Source organism: Anas acuta, chromosome 4 (genome assembly GCF_963932015.1).
Source record: "Anas acuta chromosome 4, bAnaAcu1.1, whole genome shotgun sequence".
Taxonomy (NCBI): Eukaryota; Metazoa; Chordata; class Aves; order Anseriformes; family Anatidae; genus Anas; species Anas acuta.
In genome coordinates this window covers 31,150,762-31,177,616 of record NC_088982.1, presented here as the reverse complement: position 1 = coordinate 31,177,616, position 26,855 = coordinate 31,150,762, and the positions used below count along the sequence as shown (strand labels likewise).

Genomic DNA, 26,855 nt, shown 5'->3' with positions numbered 1-26,855 from the left:
AACAATTAGCCACCTTGTGGCTGCTGTGCAGGCTAAGCTACTCTGAAACTGTAACTCTCTGTCTGGTGTGATTTTGTGCACAATGTAAGGAACCAGGCTGTTATCTCAGGGAACAGAGTAGCTAGCCCCCCCTTTCCTGAGGCCCGATGGGGCAGCTGTGAGGACATGGTGAAGATTAATCACTCCCACTAGCTGGATAGAAATAGCATATACCTGGGAATCTTGGCTTACGCTCTGCTGCTGCTCTTGCCCGTCTGTCCCTCTGAGGTGCTCCCACGTCTCTGTTCTAATGCGGGAGCTGAGAAGAGCTGCTTCTATCTGTGCAGTGCAGGCCAACTGGTCTTCAACTCTGTCCTCCGTTGGGAAGAATCATCACTCCTCCTGCCTCCAGTGGCAGAAGTTAATGGAAAAAAAGCAGAGAGACACCCAGGTTGCTCAGAGCCATGAAATAAAAGCAATTTGACAGAAAGGTGTAACAGAAGTGAGAGCACTGAGGAAAAACCTCAGACAAGTGACCTCAGACGTATCCACAGTGTGCCCAAAACCTGAGTATCAAAACCCGTTTTTAACTGACCTTAAGACTGCGAAGTGCAACAGTAAGTGATAATGTGATCACACTCATAGCTGTCCATTCAGATCTCCCACCATCTCCAGCACCATGGAGGTACTTGAGCCTGAACTGCCAGTCTGAGCTCTTGTTTTACAACATCATAACTCCCCTGGGGCTGGAGTTGAAGCCTGAAGTACTTCCAGCTGTTAAAGACAGTTTGGGATAGTTCAAGTCATGTTTAGTTTGTACTGTATGAGCTTCTGTTTCTGGAAAATTACAGCTCAGTCATCTGCATACATGGCAGAAAAGAAATGAACCAAATGTACTTGGGACCTCTACATAAATACAAAAGGACTTGGGACCTCATTTATTGTAGTGTCTTATGCATTCATTATGTTTTCTCAGTGTCAGCCAGGGAATGCATAGTTGGGGGGGGATGCTGAAAGAAGTAACATCTGTGACTCTGTGCCCAGGGTAGTCTATTCTGCCTCAGTCTCTTCTGAAACATGTGGACCCCAAGCACAATTCAGGACTAAGAATCCAGACCACTGTATGGAATGAGACTGTACAAAGGGAAAGTCCTGCACATTCCACTGTAGACTTCTTTTATTTGCACACACTGCAGGTTAAACAAAATATATGATTGCTGTATAAAGAAAACATATCCTACAGTTGCACAGGCTTAATTGCTAACTGCACTAAACATCCTACTTTTATTTCTTCACTTAAAAAACATATATATATATTATATTTATATATATAATTTATATATATAAAAGAAAATTACCTATAAATACAATGGAAAAATACATTTGAAAGCTTTTTATAAAACTTGGCTCAACAGTATTTTAATAAACATATTTATGAGAGAAAGACATAAACGGACACACAGAGAAACACACATCCATAATGTCTAATGCTTTTCTAAATCCTGAAAAGAGAATCTGCTCTTTGGTGTTATTAAGCAGAGTTAGCTGCAAGAGTTTGAAGCATCTAACGTCCCAGCTTAAAGCCTCTGCTCCACCCTCGTGGCTGTGTATGCTTACCACTACTTCACACAGGCTTTGCTGGCTTCGAGCTCCCATGATAGCTTACAACCAGGCAGGGAAACAGAATTAGAAAAATGGGTCCTGTCTTCCTCCAAGGGCCCCATCCAACCTCCTTTACATTCAGTGGAAAATACTACTTTACTTGGACTGCATTTTCTACAGAATACGTAAAGTGATTTGCTGTCAAACCAATGACCACTCAGCAGTAAAAAATACTTGTTAACATGGAAAAATCAATTAGCCCACACAGTGTAATAAACAAGTTCAATAAGTACATTGTTTTGTTTGTTACAATTTTTTATGGAAGCATTTTGTTAGCCTTCTGCCCAAACCAGCCAAATGAACATTCTGCCACAGCACAACCAGAAGTTCATCCAGCAGAGGTTCAGTAAAGAACAAGTTCCTCCAAAAAGAACATTCCCTCCTCACCAATTACTAAGGGAATCCAGCCCCAGGTCCCTGTAGACTCCTATTAAAGGCAAAATGAAGTTTGGCACTGGCCTTAGGAAGTTGAGGTTCAGGTTCCTTCACTTACCAGAAATGGGGAAAGTGGACAGTCCCTGGGGCAGTCCCTCTGTTGCCCAGTTGGGATAGGTCACGACCAGCAGCTAAGCATACAGCAGTCATCAGTAACTAAGCCCTGAGCACATTTTACAAGTTTACTGGGAGATTTTCCATCGAGCATGTGAAATACAGGATGCTGAGGCATCTTCATTATCTCCATTTAGATTGGATTTTGCCTTAGCGGGAAATGAAACAAATCCTAGTAGGGGCTGCAGATGCACTGAGCTTGGAAGCCCAGCATGACCCCCAGGAACACGTCTGTTCCTACAGCAGTTGTGGCTCATAACAGAGCTCAGCAGAGTTTTTCCATTTAAACCATGAACACACAACATCCAACTGCATTTATTATCCAATCAATGTTTTGGACTGACTCCCCTGTTCTCATGATCTAAAGGATAAGTGACAAAAATCAGGCATATATAAAGTCATATGGGAAAGCACATCTTGCTCTTACTTACACCACTGGCTGACAGTTAAAATTATTTCCTAGAATCCCAGAATCATTCAGGCTGGAAAGGACCTCAGGAAGTCTCCAGTCCAACCTCCTGCTCACAGCAGGGCCAACAATGGATTCAGACTGAGATTCTCAAGGCTCTACCTGATCATATAAGGTGCCCCAAAGCTTTCCCTCCTCCAGGCTGAACAAGTCCATGTCCCTCAGACTCTCCTCGCAGCTTCCTGACCACCTTGTTTGCTTTTTGCTGGCCTTCCTTGCTCAAGCTGTTTGGTGGTTCTGGTTCACAATTTGTTTCCTTGTGCCAAAGAAGGTGAAAATAGAGCTTGAACATTTGAGCAACAAGAAACAATCATATTTCTACATTGTTTTTGAGAAAAGCTTGTCATTTCTTGCTTTCTAAACGTCATTCACAGCCAGGAGGGAGAAAGGAAGATGGTCAAAATAGAACACAATAGTTAAACTGATTCATGAACAGAATTTTCTACAAAAGAAAAAAAAAAAAACACCTCTCTTATTTTCCCACTGTACATGTAGAACTAAGAATAGGTATATGTTAATGAAATATGATTTGAAACGGTATTTCACATCTAGTGAGAACAAGCAGAACATTGAAAATGGGTGGGAGTTTTAGCACTGATGTAAACATATCTAGTGCTTCTGCAAAATACCAATGAAAACTAAAATATCAGTGAAAGAACGTTTGAAGGAGAACACAGGATTCTGTACTTACGTATTTTTTCTTGCAAGGTAAATGATATTTGTCCATCTATTTTATCTTCACACTACATAAAAGCACAGCATTTTAAGAAATTGACATAGCTCTTTGAAGCAGTTAGAGAAACACATACTACAGTCTGCTTCTCCAGGAAACTTCTATTATGCATACAACTCATTTCTTACTGGATTTTCCTTTGATGTGTTACAGCCTGTCTCATATACTCAACTCAGTGCAAAACTAAACTGGTAAGCAGTTTCCAACTGCAGCATCAAATCAACGTTGCAGAAGTCTTTTCTACATGCTTCTGGATGAAAGCGGTTCTGTCCATTACTGGAAAAAGTGAAACAATAAACTTATAATGGAATGAAAAATAAATGCCTATAGTGTCATCTATTGACAAATGCCACATGGGCCTCTAATCCTAACCCTTTTTTAAAAAATTAAGACATATAGGAACTTTTTTAATATCAAAATAGTAGCTAGTGAAACTTCCAATAGCAAAACCATACATCCCACCCACAGTGCCTGAAAATGCTCACAGAGACACCATATATCAAAAAGTATTCAGGTCTCATCTGCATGCCCTTGTTATCTAGAGGCACACAGAGAATTTGGTGTGTTACCCAAACAGATTCTGGTTGCTTCACTGTCTTCTATTCTTCAGGGAACATCATGCTTGTCAAAAACTTTGCGTGCTTTGATTTTAAGCAAGAAACATGAGAACTGGTTTAGAACTGATGCCTATGAGTCTCTATAAATGTCCCGGAAGAAGGAAGTATCAGAAATCCTTGTCCCAGCCTGAAAGTTCATCTGGAGGGGTTCCCTCTTCAGGTGGATAGCTATCAAAGTAGCTGTAATCAGTTGGTCCAGACAACTATGACGTGAAAAACACAAAGAAATAGTTATTTCAGAAGGTACCTTTTGAAAATACTTTCTATTGATTATGCATCGTTTATATTGCTGCCAGTGGAGGGAGGAAAGGCTAACATGACAAGGGATGATTTCTTTCACTGGATTAAATTCCTCCTCCTTTAAAAGCTACAACTCTAGAAACTAACTTGTACAACAGAACAATAGCTTTAGCATCCATGTACAAAAACACTCCCCAAATATTATGAAATCCAGGATTTCATCCAGAGGCCTATAAAGTTAGTAAGAAAACTGGGCCATGCTAAGTTCAGTTTTGATTCAAATTTGTTTAACACCTCATCTACAAACATGGGGTAACTACTCAAAGCAGATCGTGGAATTGTTTATTTCAAATTGTGTTCAAAGTCAGCTTCAGATTCTTTACCCTCAATCTTTTTTTTCATTTTATGGCAAAGAGAAATGGTCTACTTAAAAGGTGAAGTTTATTTATGGATGTGCCATAATACCATGAAAATATAGGAATTTGCATTCTGCACAGTAAAGTGAGCAGTGCATCTTAAAATGCCCATCTAAGAAAATACATTTTTTTGGTTCATCATCACCATTTATTATAATAATGGTGAAAAACTACTGCGAAGTACACAGGCAGAACTACATTTCCATTATCTAACCAAATTTAAGTTATGTATCACTTGGGTCTCTCTCTCCTTCCTTCAGCTTTCATTAAACATGGAGAGCTATAATAATGCAAATACATTTGGGGGAAATTCTGCACTTCTCATCAGTTGTTTCTTTGCAGTCAAGCACCTTTATATTAGTAAAGCATGAAGATATTGAAAGCCAGAGCCAATACCTCTCTTTTTAAAGGTGATGTTAATTTCCTCACTTTCAGACCATCCCAGTTAAAACCATTCAACCACCTGATTAAAAAGAAATGAGAGACTGACAGGGAGAGACTGAGAAACAGACCGTTTTCTGTTAGAAGCATTATATTATTAAAAGTTTAAATGCATGTGAACAAGGGCTATAGAACATTTTTGCATGACAACAGTCCATGTGACAACACACTTGTTAGGAGTGGGAAGCTTCAGCACTGTCTTTTCCATACAAGGAAGCAGTAGCAGGGAGAGCTTCAGAACCAGCAGGTACATGGCATCTCCTCTCTGCAGAAGTGTTGAAGTAGCAGGCAGGCTAAAGTAGATGGTTTAGTGCACATGGATGCATATGCATAAGCAGTACCACACAAAGATGTATGTGCCTGTCGCCTTGGGATTCAGCTCTCTTTTAACAACATGAGAAAAGGGAGACAAATAGAAGAGCCAAAGCACTTCTTTTCCACAGAACAAACTGCAGGGCTTAGAAATAACTAAGATGAAAAGAAAAAGCAGGAAATGTCTAATCCACTGAGGTCTTTCTTGATTAAAAGAAAGAGGACATAAATCTGATATTGCTCCAGAGCCATTAACTACTCTTATTGAACAGCAACTGTTTGGCTTTAGATCAGAGACTCAGGAGATCTAAGAGGGCAGATAATCCTGAATACTACTGGCATTCATTTTTCTGCAAATGGAATTAAACTTCTGTGTCAGCAACCTGTAACAAAAAACAGTCAACAAGAAGATGTTTCTAGCTGATCCTGCTGAGGATTTATGTTGATATTGTTGCTTGCTGAAGTAGCAAACATAATCGAGTATCTCTTACACAATCTGTCTGGAAGGGTCTGAAGCCTTATGGAGTTCGTGGACTGGGTTCTAAAATACCAAAAATATTCTCAAATTAAAAAACAAATTTTCTTCCTGGAAGTTTCTTTCACTTACCTGTGCTTCTTGATGTCATTAATTCCATTCCTCAGATTGCCTAATCTTTCTGTAGGGTTTTGCCTTAAAAACAGAAAAAGAATAAGCATAAAAATTTTGAAAATGTTCTTATTTTTGGAAAAGAGCATTGGTTCTGACTGCTTGCCCTGAACAGTTACTCAGGGAGGAAGCTTGCATACAACATATAGTCAGATGAGGATACATAAGGAGGTGTTTCTCTCTCCTCCTTTCTCCCAAAGATGGAGAAATCTTCCAATTTAGAAGCCAAGACAGTGTCACTCTGCTGTTAGAAGTAGTAGGAAAGCTAAGTGGTTGAATTTTAGTTGCACACCTTACATCTTCTTGGCCAGAAGGTCTGTTCATGAATTGTAAAAGGAGGCAGGCCAAAATTAGCAGCTTCAAAGATCCTTTTAATCCCACTGCGCAAACACAGCTATGTGTTCCTAGAGCCGTGAATGAAATCCCACAGGAGCTGGGACTTCAAAGTCAGCAGTGTCACCAGTCACAGGCTGTGACTGTGACAATGTGCTAATGCTTCTGAGTTAGGCAGCTCCTTTTGAAACAGAACCTTTTTGCACACTTTTGAATGGGCTTAAGCCGGCCCTTAAATCAGGACCTAAGCTTTGTGGAGGAGCCATATGCCTTAGTAATTTTGGAAGCATATCTTAAAACACTGCACTTGGTAATAAAACTTAGTTCTCTATCTCCTTCCTTAGCCCTCAGCTACACACATTTTCCCTGAAATGTCTTTCAGAAAACTACAGAAAAATTCATACTTACAGAGGAAGCCCACACCCTGCATTTAAGGCTGTGCAGACTAAGAGGCGTGACATGCTCAGAGGCATGCATGTGTACTGAACATAATCAGAATGGACCATGTTAGGCATAACAATGTTAAATGGAGTTGTAAGGAATTTATGACTTTAGTCTGGATCTTAAATAGCTCAAACTATCTACACCCAGTCTCTGTCACAAACTGCCCCTCCTACCTGCAAAGTCTGCGGATCAAATCCTCAGGCCGCCTTGTTATTATTTTAGGAAAGTCCAGTTTTTCAATGCCTTTGAGAATCAAATTATACGTCACCATTTGATCAGCCCCGGAGAATGGTGGACTAGAAAAAGAAAACAACGTTACATAAAATTGCTGGCAAGAACACATCTGGTCATTTCTTATCCAAGCAAACATCTGAGAATATGGAAAAACAAAACAAAACAAAACAAAACAAACAAACAAAACCTTCCTAGCTTGACAACCTGCATTTCAGCCTGTTTAAGATAGTTGAAGGGTGTGAAGTTGGCAAACTGCCTGTAGGAATCAGGAATACTGCATGACACGTGTCTGTCAAAGCTAACCCTGCCCCAAGCCTGACTCAGAAGCTTCCATGTTGTACTAACATCAACTGGACACAAAGAAGTGTCACGTAAGTGTGCATGGGGACAAAGAATGAGCCCTGCTCACAGTTCACCCAACCCGCTGCACCCCTTCGCCCACTGAAGGTGAGAACAGCCTGCTGTTAGGTCTTCCTTATAGGGAGCATGAGCATCTGTTAAAGGAACTCTACAATTGTGTCTATAGCCTGTGTCTGGCTCTTTCCTTGGATGGATAAGCCAGAACTGAAGATAGGTCCCCTTCCTCCATCGTCTGTGACATTTCTGAAATGATGTATGAGTAGACACACAGAAGAGACAAAAAAAAACATATCAGTTTGCAAGTTGTTCCTGTTTACTGATGGGGAAAATAACAAAATTCATTTTAAAAATAATCTTTAAAGTGTTCTTCAAAACAGATAAATAAGGTAAGAACTTGGGAGTAGTGGGCACTTACCTGCCAGTAAGGAGTTCGTACACAAGAATCCCAAGGGACCAAAAATCCACACTGAAGTCATGGCCTTTACTCAAAATGACTTCTGGGGCAACATACTCAGGGGTTCCACAAAATGTCCAGGTTTTCTGTCCTGACCCAATCTTCTTTGCAAATCCAAAATCAACCTGATGAAAATGAACATATGCTGTATAACACAGACATGCTTTGCACTGAGAAAGTTTAAGGTCCTAATTGCTTCCACATCTCCTCTAGAGATCTCACAGTCACCAGTAAAAACCAATTGTTCATAGCTGAACAATTACAGTGTTACTGGGAAGGATAGAGAAGTAATTCCATGGGATTACTGAATATTAGTAGTCCCATTTGAGTAGTCCCATTTACTTTCATGAGTAATTTCCCAGATGATTTCTTGTTTTGGATAGAACAACCCGTGTTCTCCTTGAGGATACAAGATTTACCGCCCATGGAAAAGGGTGGGTTGTTCATTGTCCTCAAGAGTGGATGTTTCAAGCTCTCTGATGGATAATCTCTCTCTAATTTTACTGTCATAGACAAGTACAGGAGGAGTTGTTCACTGTGTTCCCTTTCTACAGAGATAATGTAGAACCTATGATTGCTTGAGGCTGGACAGGGAGGGCATTCTGGTCCTGGGAAAAAATGGTTCCTGCCTTTTCATTAAGAATGGCTGGTGGGAGACAGTGCTTTTAGGGTTTACTCTGTGGCAAGAGCTCTTGGAGGCTGCAGATCCCCATTTTGTGGCTTGAAATAGCTTTGCAATGTCTTTGTTCCTCACCACACAACCAGTAGCCTGCCCTCTTTTCTATTGAAAAGTAAGGGATATTAAACTCCAGGATCCTGGTACTATAATTACATGCTGCCTATTTATATCCCCCTGCAAGGAAACAGGATACAGGCACAAAAAGATAACAGTACGTCTTACCAATTTTATGTATCCTTCAGCATCCAAAATTAAATTTTCTGGCTTCAGGTCCCTGTAGACAATTCCTATGTGATGTAGATAGTCCAAAGCTTCTGTCACACACCCAACACAGAACTTGGTAGTGGGTTCATCAAAACTGCCTCTGGAAGAAAAAAAAATCATTAACTTTGCAGACAGTATTAACTTCTAAAAATACCTCACTCAATAATCAGATAACATGTAACACCCAGAACACGAACAACATTTTTGCATTGACATTCTGTATGTCACTCATGTGGTTGAAGCTAAACCAAATATCTTTTCATGAGACAGCCTTTGAATCATCACATTTTGTAAATCATTTTGCTTGTTTTGACAATATTTTGAGTGATACTTCATCTCTCACTGCAAAAAAAATCTCAAAGGTTTAGATACACTGCAAATGCACAATAACCTCATCTAACAGTGAAATGCAGCCACTTTATAATAAAAGAGCCAAATGACACCACAGTAAAAAAAAATAAAAATAAAAATTGAGAACAAGGAATTTTTCAACCAATTGAAATGCCAGGTGCTATCACAAAGAACAACCCCACTTGCAAACAAATTTGCTTTAACCACTTTCTGGTGAAAGAAAGGGAGCAAAATCCTCAGTCCTACCTCCCTGAAGGACAGCACTTCCAAATGTGAAATAAATCAAACACTGTGTTAGGGCAACAGTACTGTTATAACTCAAGAATATCTTCAAACAAATTATTACTGTACTTTTTGCTGAATTTGGTTGTTCCCGTGCTGACAGATTATATCCAACCTTTTCGTACATAAAGAAACAACCAAAAGAGACAATCTCTCCTAACTTGCTTACAGTCTGCACATTTGTGGATGTGTACAAATGAATTACTCCAAGTAATCGTTTTTAGACAAGTTCATGAAAGCAAGCATCTTGCTTCTCTAATGCTAACAGAGATCCCACAGCACTTCTAGCCAGAGCAGGGATTCCATTAGTTGCTAAGAAGGATTCCCCTTCTCTCAGTCAGAGAGGGCTGCTTACAGTGTTTTCTTTCTCAGGCTCATTGCTGACTTTTCAGCAGCATTCAGTGCAATAATCTTATGGCAGTGGCCCATGCCATGGTTGTCAGCAGGGAAAGACTGCTCTGCTGTTAGTTACCTGATAATGCAATGTCTTAGCTTAGGACACACTTCACTCATTCCTTTTCTCAAGTTCTACAGATCCCTATCCTTTTGTATAGGAAGCTGCTGCTCAGTTTTTCATAGGACTTGTTCTCTGCTTTCTGGAGAGATGCTGAACTGTGGTGGTGGGCAGCAGCAAACTCAGAGACACCTGCATTAGAACCACTAGAGACATGTTCTTCCTCTACCTACATAGATGGGGCCAAGGGACACGAGCTGAGCCTGAAGAACAAACAGTTGCAGGGGTTATGTCCTCCAGGCAGCTCAAAGACAGCCTCTGGCACAATGTTTATGCTATCCGGTTCTTATTTTGCAGTATGTTCACTGATGAGCTGCCCTGCTAAAAGCAGTCACATATTGCAAGTCTAGCCATGAATACAGAAACCATACTATCATCGGCTCATGCCTACTCCTTAGAAACCAGCCACCAAGAAAGTTTGAATACCCCAATAGTCTCTTTTTCTCAAATCCAATGGGAAATTAACAGAATGAGACTGAAATGGTATGGCTCTTCTGTGAAACCAGCAGGAAGTATTTATTTTCAGCATCTTGTGTATACAAAGAAGTGATGATTGCTCAACAAATTCTCTAACTTTAGAAAGGAGTGGGGAAGAAAGTATTGTAGGGCTATGAATTTTGAAAATCTGGTCCCTTTCCCATTCACAGCCTCCGTAATAGATCTATACCAGTCAAGCTAAACAGAGAACCTACTCAGCAGATGTATGTAGCTGACTAGTGGTTTCAAAGGACAAGGTTCCATTTCTGTTGCCGTTACCTGTCTCTCAGTAAGCTCCACAATTCGCCTCCAAGGCAAGCCTCCAGTAGCATGTATACGTACTTACTATCCTTGAATGTACGATATAGTCTGTGGAGACACAAAAACAGCTATTTAGGACAAGCAAAATGAATTGCAAGACCCACAATATCTTTTCTCCAGAACTCATTTATGCGAAACCTCATTCTAATGCTGTTCAGTGGGTCAGGTTTTAAGGAAACTCTACGGTGAACTTACTTCACAATGAATGGAGAACATATCTGTTCGAGAATTCTCTTTTCAGAATAGATATGCTCTTGCTGTTTGGTGTCCACTACATGTTTCTTCTTTATACACTTCATTGCAAAAGCGATGTTCTCATTTTTCACTTTAACCTGGGAATAAAAATGGTAAGTATGTATGAGGTAAAGAACTTTTGTCCATTTGTTCTCAATAGGTATATTGGTGTCAGTCCATTTCAACACAGCATGAGACTGAAACTGATGACTAGAATGAGGGATAAATGCCAGATTTTCTGCACAACTATTCTGTATGATTTTAAGTAAAGCATCAGAGCTTTTTAGGGTCCCAGTCCATAGTTGGGAACTTCACTATAATGAAGATAATGCTATCTTTGTCCTTGATGTGTAGAGAAAACAGCAGCAGTTTAGATAGGCACTGTATTTTAAGATTAGTTTATACTGCAATGGGTCCTAATTTCAGTTTGAGGTCTCTAAATACTAGCATAATACAAATAATAATAATAATAAAAAAGCAGAGGTAGTTTATGAAGAATGTTTACAATGAAATATTATCCAAAATGGAAGATAAAACAGGGCTTCCAGGAAATCAAAGTAGCAGCTATCAGTGCTCTATGGCTAGCTAAAAATTTAATTTTTAGCTTATTTTCCAGGTGAAGCTGTAGAATTCCCATACTGGCAGTCAACCAATGTGGAAATTTGTTTGGTGAAGTGTGATTCAGAATAAAACAACTGATTGTCTAGCTACTGTAAAGACTATATGTGTTCATTAGAATCACCTTTTGTTTACCATTAAGTCCAGCAACCTGTAGAAGAACTGTTCACACTTTTTTTTTCAGATATTTGGTACCCAGCCAGAGCAAAGTGGAATTTTAAGACTTAAGTCTAATGAGGCTCTTCACATCCCAGAAACGTATCTGTTCATATTATAGAATATGACCCAAAAGAGCCATTACAAATTGTGGGAAAATTCAAAATGAACACAGCTCAGAATCAGATCGCACTGTTTCCTGTAGCTGTTGCCATACCAAAGCAATTCCAATAACAAAGGCTATGTGACCCTGGAGATCACTTCAGGCAGAATCTGGGGAAAGGACCTGCAATTCAGGGGACACAATACAGGTAGGCACATCGGTAAACATCACAAGCACAAACTGATGAATATACATGTAGTGATGAGGAAGATACTTTTAACAAGAGGTGAAAGCACACAAGAGTAGATTTGTTTTTTTGAACATCTAAGTCCTGAAAATACCGTTTAATAAGCCTTATATAGAATTATCTCTGTCCAGGAGTCACATCATGCAGAATAAATGTTAAAATCCTCCACATCTTTCAGCACCTCAATCAATTATTTAAGACCGAGAACTACTTGAATATGTTTAAAACAAACTCTTACAAGCTCAACCCTTCCGAACCCACCAACACCGAGAGTTGTGACAACTTCTAAATTCTGGAATGGGGAAGAAGAGAACTGGGCTACTTTCTCCTGCAGCTGTATCATCTCCAAAGTCACCTCTTTGGTCGACTGTCCACAGAAGGATCTTCTTCTGCATTAAGACAATTAACATAGGTTAATGCTTTCCTTGCCAGCAATGTGTATCACAGTACCCTAACACTCCTATAAAAAGAGAGGAGAGGTGAGGTGAAATTTCTTCTTAATTTGGAGAAGAAATTTCTCTAGTGTAACAGTTTGAGCAGAATTAGCAGAAACAGAAGTGAATCTATATTTTTACACGGAAGAAAAACATACTCTGCTATTATTCCAGCAGTGCTTAGGCTGAAATCAGAGGCACAGAAACAATAGGTGTGGTCCACCATTAGAAGCAAACCCTTTAACAACACTACTGCTTAGCTGAAACATTAAAAATAGACTGCTTCTTCTATGTCTGCCTATTTCTATTGGAAATTTTATCTTTTGGCAATTTATCTTTTGTACAGTAATACAGTTTCATTAACTCCTTTGGGGGTTGAGGTTGACGTTATTGGTTTTACCAGTCAACTTACCATCAGAAAGCAAAAGATAAGTCCATCATTTGAAAACACTTTCACTTCTTTTCTGTGTTCAGTTTTCTTTGGATAGAGTTAGTTCTTGGTTGAAAATCAATATACTGAGACTCTATGTACTCTAATTTTCAGAAAAGAAAACTCCTTGGACTCAATAACCATACCTACACAGTTTTAGTGTACTGATTCCTATTGTTTCCAAAGGCCCAACTCCATCAGCTACCATCCATGATTTTACTGACATATCTATCACTTTTATTTTTTTGTGTGTGATTATATACTGAAGAAGAACAAATGATCTGACTTACTTTGCATGTCGCTTTTCATCAGCCCGGGTCAGGTTAGCCACGTAGCCTTCAAGGTAGGTTTGGAGCTCCTCATAAGTTCCAACGGTTTGATTAAATGTCCTAAAAACCCAATGAAATAGTATAAACTACTGTACATACTATGGAAAGTGAAAGAAACCAAAATCCATGTTGCTGTATCAGGACTTTACATTGCCCCTAAGCCATGACCCAGGCAGAACTTGACCCTATTATTTAGATGGAACAAGTTTTAAGAGATCTGATTAGGTGCTAACCCGCTGAAGTACCAAATTTGGTTTGTGAAAGGGTAGGGGGACAGAGCACTTGATCTCAGATCATTTCCTGTTATGTTGAAATAATTCAGAGGAGGCTGGACATAGTTTGACTCTCATAGACACCGATTATTAAGCGTGGTTCCACTATCCCAACCACAAGGACTAGCATAGCGTGAGTCTAGGCTATCATTCCTTCCCTCCAATGGACTGCCTGTGCAAGCAGTGCCAAAGCAAGTGACGTCACCTTCTCCTTCTTCACAGTTTAGTGACAGCACTGTGGGAATGATGTACCACCAGCTTCTGGCATGCTTCTCTTCAACCCATTTAAACAAGCTAAAGAACTAAAGAAGAAAATGCATTCAGAGCCCAAGACGTCAGTTCCTGGGTTGGGACAGAATCAGCCCTCAGCAGGACCCTTTTGGGGATTCAGCAAGGAAAAGGAAGGTGGCTGTCCACGTTCCAAGGAGGCATCGTTGAAGCAGTTAGCCCTGAGAAACATGGGTGTGCTGTTTTGCTTTCCACTGGGAATATTCCTCCTTATATCCTCCAACTTTCCACTTTAGGAAGTCTGCAATTGGCTTCTACTGGACAAAAGCAGCAAATTGGGCTGCATGATCCCCTTGACAAATGGACATACCCAAAACAGGGACATGTGAGGGATTTTGCTGTCCCCTGAGCCAAAGAATATTACTTAAATGTCAAATATCACCACCATGAGGAGAGAAAGAAAAGAATGACTGAATTACTCTTAAGTTTCTCTGCTCCCTCTGTATACCCTCTGTGAGCCTTTCTTCATTAGGTCTCTGTCTAAAGCATGACCACAGCTCAGAATACCAGAAGTATAACCATTTGTTCAGTACTCACTTAAGAAAACACTGTGGTTGTGCTCATGCTGAAGTTACTTCTTACTGTTGTTCTGCCTAAGAAGAATGCAGATCATTCCTTAAAGCATAGCATGATACTTACTCTCTATCTATAACAAGGCACTCCACATCATATTCATCTGCAATAACGTTTGCTGATCTGACGTCATCACTAAGAATTGAAACAGATGAGAAGAATTCAGAAGCATATCAAAATCCTTGAAGTATCTTACACTGTACTTATTCACAGAGGGTAACAGCTGCTAGAGGTGAAACTCCTTCAAGGCCTCTGTAGGTTGTATTTGTATTCATATTGTCAAACCAAATACACACAATTCTAGCATTTTACAGGTCCTTACTATTGTCTAGCACAGTTTGTATTCCCGCTTCAATATGGTTCGAATCATGACTCTTTAGAAACCTCCCAGAATATTAGGTGGAGATGTAAATAGCATTCAAACAGATTAACTATGCACTTCAGAACTGATCCTCAGAGATAAAACATTCCACACACCAAACATTCTCCACTCAATCATCCACATAAATATTCATAGAAATGGACGCAAAAGTGCCCAGAAACTCAATTATTTGAGTATTTTCTAAGTTCCTCAATCTTTTGTTGTTGTTTTTTCGTAGCCTGTATGTAAATATTTTAATTTCTGTAAATGTCTTTTTAAGACATAATTCCTTTTACATCAGCCTGAAAATTGTGACTGCTTATTGCCCAAACACGTGAGTGCCTACACGTGAAACAACACAACAATTTTGAACTGTAAAAATAGGTGCAGTTTTCTTCTCTTGGCCCAACTTTCCAGTGGCAGTTTTACATCCAAATGTATTTGGGAGTTTATTGCGCATTATTCATACTTGTCATATTTTCAGTTGTGAGAGGGAATGAAGAAAGCTTACTATAAAATATTTATGTCTTGTGTGAATTTACTCATACAGTTGGTTACTAAAAAAAAGACCTTTCAAGGTCTTAATGTAACCTCTGAGACGTGATTGCCCCGGATACCCTGAGCAGTTCCTAAAGGCCAACAAAGCACAGCAAAAAGAAACTAAAGAAAGGGAATGCTCAAGATAATGAGCACAAAAAAGTTCTTCAAAGTTTAGAAGTTTTTAATTTATTTATTGCAAGTGCTATCCAACACAGGTTTAAAATTAAATGAGTGACCACAGCAACTTCGCTAGGCAAATTCACTACAAAAATTCTATCAGATCCCCAGAAGCCTCTTTCAAAACAGTGCTGACATCATGTAATGCAGCAGTATGGATAAAAATTATCTGGAGCCCAGAAATAATAAACCAGGACCTTCTGACAGCTCATGAAAGCCTGAAAACATTTACTAGGAAGAAGCTATTGACTCATAGGTCACATACTCTCTGTACTCCTAACAATTGAACTTACCCATGCTAGGAGTCATAGAGAGCCTGGAACAATATTTCATGGCAGCTTTTTAGAAACAAAAAGCAACAATGAAGAGAGGGCCAGCAATTTTATTTATTTTTTTTTTTCCAGGAAAAAACAAAGGTAAATGACAGTGTAAGTTTTAAAGTCTTTTCTGGAAACAAAAAACATATTAAGACAAATTCAGCCATTGCCTCGACCTGCTGGCATTTCAAATGGTTTTGATTATATTCATTTGATATTCAAATGGTTTTGATTATATTCAAAACAGCCATGAAGTGTACGATCTGACACAGTGACATATCCATTGAAATACTATACACCAGACAGTGAGAACTAACCTAATGAGAGCCTTTTCTCCGAAATAATCTCCTTTATGTAGACTTTTGATCAGCTGAGGCTGTGAGTGATCTGCAGTACTCTGGGTAACTATCACCTTGAAAGGACAGGAACAAAAAATTAGGAAGGTAAGAGTCAAAGCATTCCATGGTCTCCCCTTCTTTTGGTATATTTCATAAATGCTTAAAACTCAGTGAAGCTGCAGCATTTAACATATAAACGTAAATTCTACTTTTTCTCAAAAATTAAAACCAGTAAACATCCTGCAGCCCCTCCCACATTTTTGATGAAATGGCAAAACCAAACTTATGTATTATTTCTCATCCTCTAACATTTTCTCATCACACCTTTTAAAACAAAGCAAAATAAATTCAATTTCAATGAAAAAAGAAAAATACTTCAGGTTTGCACAGTGGGCAGACATCATATTATCTTTTTGGCTTCTCAGTTAAACAGCCTGCAGAAATATTAACTAACATTTTGTACCTTTACAAATAAATCATCCCTGAGAATTTATGAAATAATCAGAGTTTTATATTTGTGTGTGTTGATTTTTTTAAAAAATAAATATCTTATCATACCACATATTTGAGCACCAATATAGTTTAAAATATTGGAAGAAGCAAATTATATTCTTTAGTTCCTCAAGTAGCACTTTACTGTTTCAAATTAGTTTCCTGGATTGCCAAATCATGAAATAAATACAACGAATAAGGAAAACATGGTTCCTACTGGTGTTTGGACTGTAAAATGGTCTACTTAACCTGTCAGATTATGAAACATGCAGAAGAAAGATCAAATCTCATTTACAAAAAAAATGACATTATATCTTTGCTACAGAGTTGAGAAACTTCAGAACAAACTTGAATTATGTTGTAACAGCATAACATGGCTTCATTGCCAAAGAAAATAAGGTTCCCATCTCTGCAATACAACTCTAGGCTTTTATCACAGCATTGTGAACATAAAAGCAACTGAACAGATTTTACCAAAGACCACACCCCCCAAGATAGCTTTTGAAATAGCAGTGTTTGTATTTGTTATAAGTTTGTTTTATTACATCTTACCTTTCCTTTTGCTATTATAAAGAAGGTATTTCCTTCTTCTCCTTCCCGAATAACATAATCTCCCTTGTCATAGTACTCCTGTTGGGTGATAAAGAGAGAGACAACATTGCCTGATTTAACATTAGCTTCTTTGATAAATTGCATTGTTTGCAGAGCTGTCAATATGTCTCAATGTTCCATTGATGTTTAACTTCCTAACTCCAGCATAGGTTGTGTCCCATAATAATATGCAAGCATTCCACTGTGTAAAGCTTGGTGGCTGATCTGTAACATATCTAAATGCAGTACTATGTAATAAAAAATATTAGCACTGGTATCATCCCTACAAAGCAGGGAAAAAAATAGGATAAAATATAAAAAGCTGTTAAAAGAGTTCCAAATCCAAGTCCAATTTGGGGCTTGTCACCGCAGTGGCAGTGCCTAAATCATCTATTCCAAGCACCAGCTTGGATTAAACCACCAGCTTTTCTGTCTCTGCTATGGAATCCCACCTTCACTGCCCAATTCTTTAACTGTCAGTCAAGAACTTTTTCCATGCTAATTTTCAATTTTGTGATTTGTTAAAAATCCACTTAATTTTTTCTTCTCCTCCAATCATTTGTAGAACTGTTCCAAGACCGGAGTTCCTAAAGACTTTCCCAATACAAATAATATCAATAGCTACCACTACTCTTTCAAGACATCACAGCCATGACTATATACCTAAATTTTACCTCCAAATGCTGTTGTCAGATGCATCCCTAAGACAGACAGGTCTGTTCTCCCTTACATTTTGCAGTGTATGTATTCCAGGACAAATGAAAATATTACATATCCACACTGTATGCCAGTAATACTGTTCAGGAAAACTTAACAGTATCTTACCACCTCCAGGCAGTCCATGATCTTGGTTAGTTTATCTTCAGGTAAATTTTTTAGGAGGGACACACTACCAGAAAACAGAAATGCAAAGCCAAAAAAAAAAAAATCATGACTAACATTTTTTCCCCATAATTTCTTCTCATTATATAATTTGTACAATCACACTTTATAACTAGCTAAACTGGTGTTGTGATACAAAACACATAATATAAAACATGCACTAAATATTTGAAAGGTCAAAACACTCTCACATCTTGCTTTTTAGGTAAGCAGAACTTGCACAATTATAGAAATGTAGCAAACATTGCTTAGTTTGTAAATCACCTTTGTATTTTGTTAGGTAGAAAAAGCTCTAGCAGGCACATGGCCCAAATTCAAAATTAAGTCATACAGAATCCATTCATTGCAAAAACAAAACACTGTAATACTCCCGCAATGTATTTTCAAAAGCATTGCGGAGACTGCGAAATCAGACAAAGTTAGAAACTTCATTATTACTTTTGTAACTATTAAAAGAGAATTCAGCTACTGTGATGACTTAGTGAACTTGCTGCTAAGCATGGAAAAACCTCTCCTCCATAGTACTCTGACTGGTAAAAGTTTGGAAATCATGGAGCTCTCTAGCTACTGGGCTCAACAAAGAAATACTGGTGGAAATCAAAGATGGAGATAAGCAATAGATGCAAAAAGACATGCAGGGCCAGGCTTGAGATCTCAGTTTGAAACCGTATCAGAACGGCGATGCTTTTTAAAGGAAAAGAAAATATGAAATCAGCTAATTATGATTTGGAACCTCTAACTTAATTTCTTCTAAAGGAAAAAACTGCACATTCCTCAGTATTCCCTGTATGAGAGAGTATTATTCTCCTTTACCTCTCTGCAGATTTTGTAGTAATTTATATTGGAAAGAGTTCATAAATAAAGATACATAGTTCTCATATTCAAGTCTCCAAGGGATGAAGAATATATTATTTAATCTACTCCAGCAGCAAATGAACTTCTAGTAGGACGATTTCATTAACTCTCTTCATTGAATGCATCCTTTTAACTTCTAGCCATGTAACCTGCCTATACATTTGTTCCATTACTTAAAAGCATGCATTTCATCAAGCAGATACTGCTGTTTCCTAATGCAATAGATAAAGACAGTCAAAATAAACAAAATAATTATGTGAATCCTAAAAAAAATTGAAAGACATAAATATTAAGGTTATTAAGGCCCTTTGCATTTCTTAATGCACCTCTTTTTGTCCCTTTGTAAGAAACAAGCATAATACTATCGTGCACCTTACCAAGTAGCTTAGACCAGTACTTAGAAACACAAATACATGAGGTTTACCTTCTAAGAAAGCTTCTGTACTGTTCTTGCCTTGTCTGTGCTGTCACTCTCATGATGTTTTGAAACACTTCTCTGTCCAATGCCCATGTTTTTACATCAGTGATTGCTTTAAGAAAACAAAATAAAACCAAACAAAACAACAACAAATCAGAAGTTTCCTTATGATCTGGTGGCAGATATTACAGTATTAGGCCATGGTACAAAATAGACTAGCCTTTACAAATTGCCCAAGGACAAATTTTTAAATCTGCAACACCTAATGCAATCAGACTTTTAAAAGAATCCAGCTCCCACATTAGTAACCCTCACTAAAATAAAGCTTAGATTTCCAAATGGCTCCTTCAGTTTGCGCTTTCAAAGCAGCCCCATGGAATGAGTAACCCTGAACAACTAGCCATTTGCTATGGGCATAATCAGGGCTGAATGCTCATGAAAATATATTCCTAATCATGGATAGACTTTGCACTTGAAAACTCCAATGTAATTTGTAAAACAGATGATCTGAAGGAAGAAAACTTGGCTAAAGTATGTGTGACATAAATGTATGACATAAATGTTGAATGCTACGGCTCAGATCCATCTCTAATTCAGATTGATTACATGCCCATGTTTGTGAGATATGGAAGAAGATAGGAATAACATAGGTGAAGAAATTCATGTAATTTCATTTAATCCTATGATTTTCACACATATTTTCCTCTAATTTAACCATTTTCTAAGGGAAAGAAGAGCAAACAAAACAAACCTTACAGCTTACTGACTATATTTAGGAAGGTAATAAAAATATTAATGCAGCAAGTGTGCACAAGACCCAGCATCAAAGATGCAAACAACTAAGCGGCCTCTGTGTGCAGTCACTGACACAACAGAACATGCTGCACTTTTTATTTCTTTCAGCAAAATACAGTGATTCTATTTAATCTAATCTCTCTCTATTTCTCTCTCTCAAGGTGCTACATTGTACTCAGTAGTTTTCCTTCTGTAAGTTGAAGGAATAAAACTTTTCTCTGGGAAAAATGCTGCAGAAAGCTACAGGAAAATAAAATATAACAACTGATTTCCCCAGTTCGACTATTTATCAGAAACATAAAACCATTTTTACAGGAAAGAACAACGCTAGGTTCAAAAAGATGCAGAGGTCAGTTGTCAGTCATTGTACTTAATCCTGATGTACACATACACTCTTGACTGGCATTTATTAAAAGAGCTCAAAAAATGTTTCTGGATGCTGGAAGGGAAAGCAAAGGTTTTGTTTTGGTTTTGTTTTTCTCCTAAACAACATCTTTCAGTTTACTTTCCATGAAGAAAATATGACAAGTATTAAAGCTTTCCATCTCCTGTATCTTGTACCTTAACTAAATAAACCAATTACATAGCTAGAAAATAAACAAACAAACAAAAACCTGCAATTCCAAAGATGAGACAGAAAAAGAGGAATCTAGAAAGAAACACAGCAGTAAATCTTGTTCTCAGTTTCAAATACAGCTAATGCATATAAAGATGCTGCTGGGTAACCACGGCCATTAAAATGCTGTCTGGCTAAATTCCTTTGCTTGTCATTTTTCAAACGTTGCAGGTAAGGGGGTTGACTAGATCCAGCATCCGCATCAGAGTTTTCGCCTACGTATTTGCTAGCTGTGCTCAGTTTTGGCATTGCAGTGTTCCTCCTTCAGCACGAGGAAACGCAGGAAAGCTAGTGGGGAGGTGTGGATTTCTGGAGGGATTTTAAGTATACAAATACCCTTTCTTGTCAACAATTGGAGAGACCTTGTCCTACCTCAGAAACAATTCACGCTGATCAAGATCCAAAACAGCATGACATCTTACTATGCTGAAACATCACTTTACAATGCTAATACTATACAGCATGCAAAAAAGGAAAATAGGGAACAGATTCAAACGCTAGGATGAAAACTAATCACATTAGTGATGCTGTTCTATTTATCAGACAGCCACACACAAAAAAAAAAAAAAAGAAAGAAAGAAAGAAAGAAAGAAAGAAAGAAAGAAAGAAAGAAAGAAAGAAAGAAAGAAAGAAAGAAAGAAAGAAAGAAAGAAACAATTACAAGAGCTTACTCCATCTACATAGCCAGCAATGATTAAGTACTTAAATTGGGTGCAGGAAGAAAGACCATGAGCTTTTAAAGCAAACAACTTTTGTTTTATTCCATTTGCTCCCTTTTAAGTAAGCATGAACTCTTCATACTTACTGGTGGTTCAAGGTTCCTCGACTGAGACAAGGCCAGAAATGAGCCTCCAAACACGAGTTATTTTCACAGAATGGTGGAGATTGGAAAAATGGGGATGAGGAATGAAAACCCTATTTGGTCACTTACTGGTCTGTCACAGAATAATATGGCAGACTAGAAAAGGAATCTAGGGATATTTAAGGGATAATTCTCCTTAATGCCAGTCACAAATGCAACATGTAAAGGGATCTTGGTGAGACTCAATAACTTAACGATATGGAAACAAAAAAGTACAACAGCAACTAATTCCTACATACTCTATTACCTCTCAAATTAGGATTTTGACATCTCTTAAATGACAGTTTCAAAGATAAACTGGATATCTCAGGAACCTCACAATAGTCCACACCATATTGTTATAAAACACTTTGTATACCTTTCACAGAAGCTGTCCGTGTGCAGTTGTATAAAATGGCTAGTTCACCAAATGCTGTCCACACAGGTATTGAGGAGAGGAGTTTATTCTGCTGAAAGACTTCCAGTCTGCCCTCTGTCAAAAATCAGCAGGATAATACGCATTAAATCTGAGCTCTGTTCCACAGAGAGGAGGGAAAGTAAATCAATGCATTTCTGGCTTCACCACTCCCTCAGGCACAGAAATGGGAGCAGCAAGGATGCAAACAGTGCCTTGAAACGCAGGTATAAACCAGCCTCTCCTGGCCTCTAAGTTTCAGAGCTGGAAGAAGCACTTCAATTTATTTTACCAGGAAATAGCATTAAATCAAGGTTCAAGTTTCTAGGGTATTTTTTGTTGCTCTCACTGATTCACAGAAATCACAGATAAAACTTGCATTGCCCTCAGTGGGGCCAGCATGAGTGATTTAGGAATGCAGATATCAACAATCCTGTCTCTCACAAAGACTTATAAATTATTTTCCTGGTTTTAGCACTTATGCATTGTACAGGCAAGCAGTACTCACCTTTGAGCACAAAAATGTGATTGCCTGGCTCTCCCTGTCTGGTGACATAACTCCCCTGCTGGAAAGTCCTTTCATACATACATTCCACCATATCTCGGATTTGCTGAGGCTCCAGTCTCTTCAAGAACTGATTTTTATTCAGGGCGTCTGTGATGAGCTTCTTCTCACTGGTTTCAATCAAAAAGCAAAGTTTCAAAGATCAAGCACTGCTGGGATATATTATTCACCAGGCATTCATTCCTCTCAACATGCGTTTTCTAATTTCTAACACTGATAACATGACCGGTATCATTGATGCATATTACAATCCTTGCAACTAACATGCATCCCAGAAGCAGTGCCACACCACGGCCTCTCTCCTCCTGCACGATCCCATCAAAGAAAGCATCATGTTAGATGTGAAAAGCCTCCAAGCAGAAGGAACACTCCCCAGATATTTCGCACTGTTTCTCACCATGCTTTCTGCAATGCGTGACCAAAATATACAGCCTTGCTTATGTGAAGGAATGAAATGGGAAAGGTCTGTCTTCACATTCCTCTGCCTGTACAGAAACGGCAATCTGTTATAAAATCAGGTCCATTTCTCTAACATTCCTGTCTATTTTTTTCTTAATAGCCAGCAGAAACAAAACACCAATGATAGTAACAGAGTTAAATTCAACACCAGTGGTATGAAGAGTTTCTTCTTTGTAGTGGGGTAAGCAGCAAGGAAAAAAAGTATGCCAAAGCATGATTAACATGGCACTGCTGGTTCTTAGGAACATGTTAAAAGACATTGGTGGTGGGAAAAATGAAGCAAGCTGTAAATGATTGTGATTAAACAACTGAGAACTTGCCCTGAACCTGCAAAAGGCCATTGATCCTATGGCATTCCCTTGTCATAGCTACTAAACTAAGTCATGAGTGGGACACCATGGGAAGGTCAGCTAGCAGAGTACCTGCTGAACATTGTCCCCACGTTTTCACAATAAGCCCAGGATAGAGGGTGTAAGGGGTGGGCAGGGGTGAGGGCTGGGATTAACGCAGCTCCCTTCAGCACTGCTCTTTGTCCTCTATCTTCCTACACACAAAACTCTGCCTACCTCTGCTGTATCCACTTTCTCTGTGTGGATGACAAAAAAAAACAGCATAAATGCTCCTACCTGTGCAAAAGTGCGGTAGTGGTCTGCCCATTTGGGATGACAAACTGGCCCTGTCTCCTTAAGAAGGAGCAGACAGGGGAGAAGTCTTCCCTAAGCATGCCCCTTGCGAAGTACAACTATACAGGGTGGTTTCATTGAAATGTCTTTGGAAAAGCTTTGGGGTATTCACAAAAGTCGGACAAAAGGCATGTAAAGCAGGCACACTGGAGATCAAGGAGCAGCCTGTGAGGACCCCACTGGCAGTAACAGGCCATCGCCACCCTGATCATCCTCACCTGGGACCTCCATCCACACACCCACTGATCCATTGGCATGCATACTCTATTTACACTCAGGTCTGGGAAGTCTGGTTTTATTTGAGCAATGTTATAGGGATTTATTTTTGTATTTTAGAGGGATTTTGGCACCACACTGTTAGTACTTTGCTTATGTTTCCCGGCTAGAGCTTGCACTTGGACTGATTGATTCTTGGATGAGATTTATGCTGGGTGCTGTCATCACCACCCTGCTCTGTCTAACCTGTCTGGCCCTTGTGGGACAGTATCCTGGTCAGGGAGGGTGCTGTGTGGTCATCTGAGGCTCCTAGCTTGCTTTTCCCTGGGGACCAGCCATGTTCTTACTGCTCCCTGCGATGCTGTCTCTGCACTGTCTCCTGGAGTGGGAAATGTTGATATAGAAAAGGATGTTTTAAAAACAAGATCAGTGTATTTTTCCAGCTGATAGAAGATCTCAGTGGCTGGATTTTAAGAAGGAGAGAATGTGGAAAAATCAAAGCTGGCTGAACTGACTAACAATGAGCGATCAACTGAGATAAAGCTGGCTCTGTGTACACATTGGGAAGCCTGTGAAGTCTGATTGACTGACACATGCTCTAGGTCAAGGGCTTCCTGTAAAAAGCCTTGTAGTGCTTTGAATGCATGCCAGAAATGAATGCATTTAAACAAACACTGCATTGATAAATCTTTTATGGAATTACTGAGTGATTTTTCTTACTGCTGCAGTGAAAGTTACATTCTGCTTTCAAGTCCCCTTGTTCCTATTATGCTGGTGTAGGCAAACTGCCTAACAAAATTAACACCTTCACAGCTTTCTGGAACATCTAAGGCTTCCTCTTGCTTCTATTTGTAAAACAAGGCAAAGCTTTTATCAAACACAGGTAATGTGGGAAAGTTTCCTGAGGGAAATCAGGAATGAACAGAGGTAGACTTAACATGTTACTAGGCATCTAATGTCTGAAAATCAGTAATGGTAATGACAAGAGGCAAGAAAATAAAATCAAGCAGTAATGGTTAAGATTGTGTTTAGAAATAGAGATAATAATTTAGCTTTTCCTGAAAGCAACAGCATTATTAGAATATAGTCTCTAACTTGATTTTCTGCTGAAAATGACCTTGCTTATTTAATTTATCCTGGCCTGCATCATGCACATTATACTGCAATAAAATACAGTAATGGCTTATAAACTGATACTTAAGAGCAAGCACTAAAGCTTGCAGAAATACTGAACCTTCTGATGCTGCTGGTTCAGGAAGTGCAGTGGGCTACTAAGCAAAGGACCTAGAAGTATCATAATCATGCCTCAAGCTCTTCAGTCAGTTGCCTGCTCATTTCATAGGCATCTAGCACAGTACATATTGTTTTGTTTTTCTCTGCTTCCCCTACACCTACCTTAGCTTTAAGACCTGCTGGAAATAATTACTTGTCCTGAAAGGACAGGTGACACTTGATACTGCATTTGTACCAGTTACTGCACTGTTCTTTCTAGAGGCTAAAAAGGGGATGCACAGCTCCATACACCTGTTCTGGTGTTCCTGAGGTATTTCTGGGTCCCACCACTAGCAGGACTTTCCTTTACTGCACTGCTTGAACTTTGCTATAGCGCTCCTGTCCAGGCTTGGTTCCCTTCCCTGCTGTTAGCTATTTTACCAATGTTCCTTGCAGCCCTTGTCAAAACAGTCACACTCCCATAAATACCATTTGACAGTTCAAAAACATCTTTCCGTGAACAGTAGTGAATTCCCTCCCACGAGGAGATACCTGTCATCCCACAGGTTAAGGGTATGACATATTTCAGGATGCACTGATTTCCCTCAATCTAACTTTGTCCTAGTGATGAGAGATCTTGGATTTCTGTTGGTATTGACTGGTAGGAGACATAACTGTTAAATGTGAGATAGGTTTTTATTCTCCCCTCAGGGCTCCATTAAATCCTTACTCTATAAAGGGGAAGCAGCTGCTTACACTAACAACTCTAAAAGCTCCTATAGCCACTGCTAAGATAAAGAAACATTTTTTTTTAAACACGATGGACAGAACTCTGTAGACAGTCAAGGTTAGACTTTGTCCTTTTATGAATGCCAACTGTTTGAATTAGACCTACCTGAAGTATTTACAACCTGTGTAAGGAAACCAAATGCTTGAACCTCTAGGCATTTTATCTCAGTTGCAAGGGGATGACTTCAACAAGTGCACATGTATCACAGGCTTACCTAGGTGGTGGACACAGCACTACTACGCCTCTAGCACTTCTGGTGTTATTTCCTCACTTCTGAAGCATTTGGAAGATCAAAAGATAGCTTGGTCACTATTGCATCAGAAGAAAGACCTCATCCCAGAAGTCTGAGCGAAGTCTTCACCCATTACTTGATTCACTGAGTAAAGTCTGATTTGTTCCCTTGGTGCATATCATGTATGTGAGTTTATAAAATAGCCTTTTGATAAAGGTACTAAACATTCTGAGTCTAAAAGTTGTCCAAAGGACATATATCCAACAAATTATGACTGCAACAGAAAAAAAATATGCCAACTTGCAAATGAGCATTATTCCACAGGAAATGAGTTTTTGATAGTGTACTGCACCTATATTAATTCAAGGCACCAGTTCTTGGTGGTTTTAGTCTAAGTTTCTTGTCTTTCAAAGCCCAAGATATTTGAACAGAGTCACTTCAACTGCATAGCAGAATTCTGCCCATAATGCAGGCTAAAGTTTCAGAGCCTCAGCCAGAAAGTCATGAACTCTTGGAGACAGTTGCAAGTGTATATAAAACCAGAACTATTCTGACATGCCTCTACTTTACTTTCCAGACTTTAAAAAACAAACAAACAA

The 26,855-nt window shown here is 38.9% G+C and overlaps 1 protein-coding gene across 3 annotated transcripts in view; it reads right to left on the bottom strand.

Annotated features, from left to right (window-relative positions):
* Positions 1 to 1,185: 1,185 nt before the first annotated feature.
* The window catches only part of PRKG2 (protein kinase cGMP-dependent 2), a 44,485-nt gene continuing 18,815 nt past the window's right edge, over positions 1,186 to 26,855 (bottom strand). The window contains exons 9-25 of one of the 3 annotated variants that reach the window (XM_068680486.1): positions 22,608 to 22,774; positions 22,064 to 22,177; positions 19,439 to 19,544; positions 18,103 to 18,166; positions 17,239 to 17,316; positions 16,174 to 16,268; positions 14,528 to 14,596; positions 13,290 to 13,388; positions 12,374 to 12,524; positions 10,973 to 11,109; positions 10,736 to 10,825; positions 8,791 to 8,932; positions 7,851 to 8,014; positions 7,015 to 7,137; positions 6,026 to 6,088; positions 5,062 to 5,128; positions 1,188 to 4,212 (exon numbers count right to left, since the gene is read on the bottom strand). In XM_068680486.1, the coding sequence (XP_068536587.1) occupies positions 4,117 to 4,212; positions 5,062 to 5,128; positions 6,026 to 6,088; positions 7,015 to 7,137; positions 7,851 to 8,014; positions 8,791 to 8,932; positions 10,736 to 10,825; positions 10,973 to 11,109; positions 12,374 to 12,524; positions 13,290 to 13,388; positions 14,528 to 14,596; positions 16,174 to 16,268; positions 17,239 to 17,316; positions 18,103 to 18,166; positions 19,439 to 19,544; positions 22,064 to 22,177; positions 22,608 to 22,774 (1,825 nt within the window). In that variant the 3' untranslated portion in view covers positions 1,188 to 4,116. Of the gene's footprint in view, positions 4,213 to 5,061; positions 5,129 to 6,025; positions 6,089 to 7,014; positions 7,138 to 7,850; positions 8,015 to 8,790; positions 8,933 to 10,735; positions 10,826 to 10,972; positions 11,110 to 12,373; positions 12,525 to 13,289; positions 13,389 to 14,527; positions 14,597 to 16,173; positions 16,269 to 17,238; positions 17,317 to 18,102; positions 18,167 to 19,438; positions 19,545 to 22,063; positions 22,178 to 22,607; positions 22,775 to 26,855 lie in introns of those variants that run through there. The other 2 variants (XM_068680487.1, XM_068680489.1) reach the window with 2 other exon arrangements.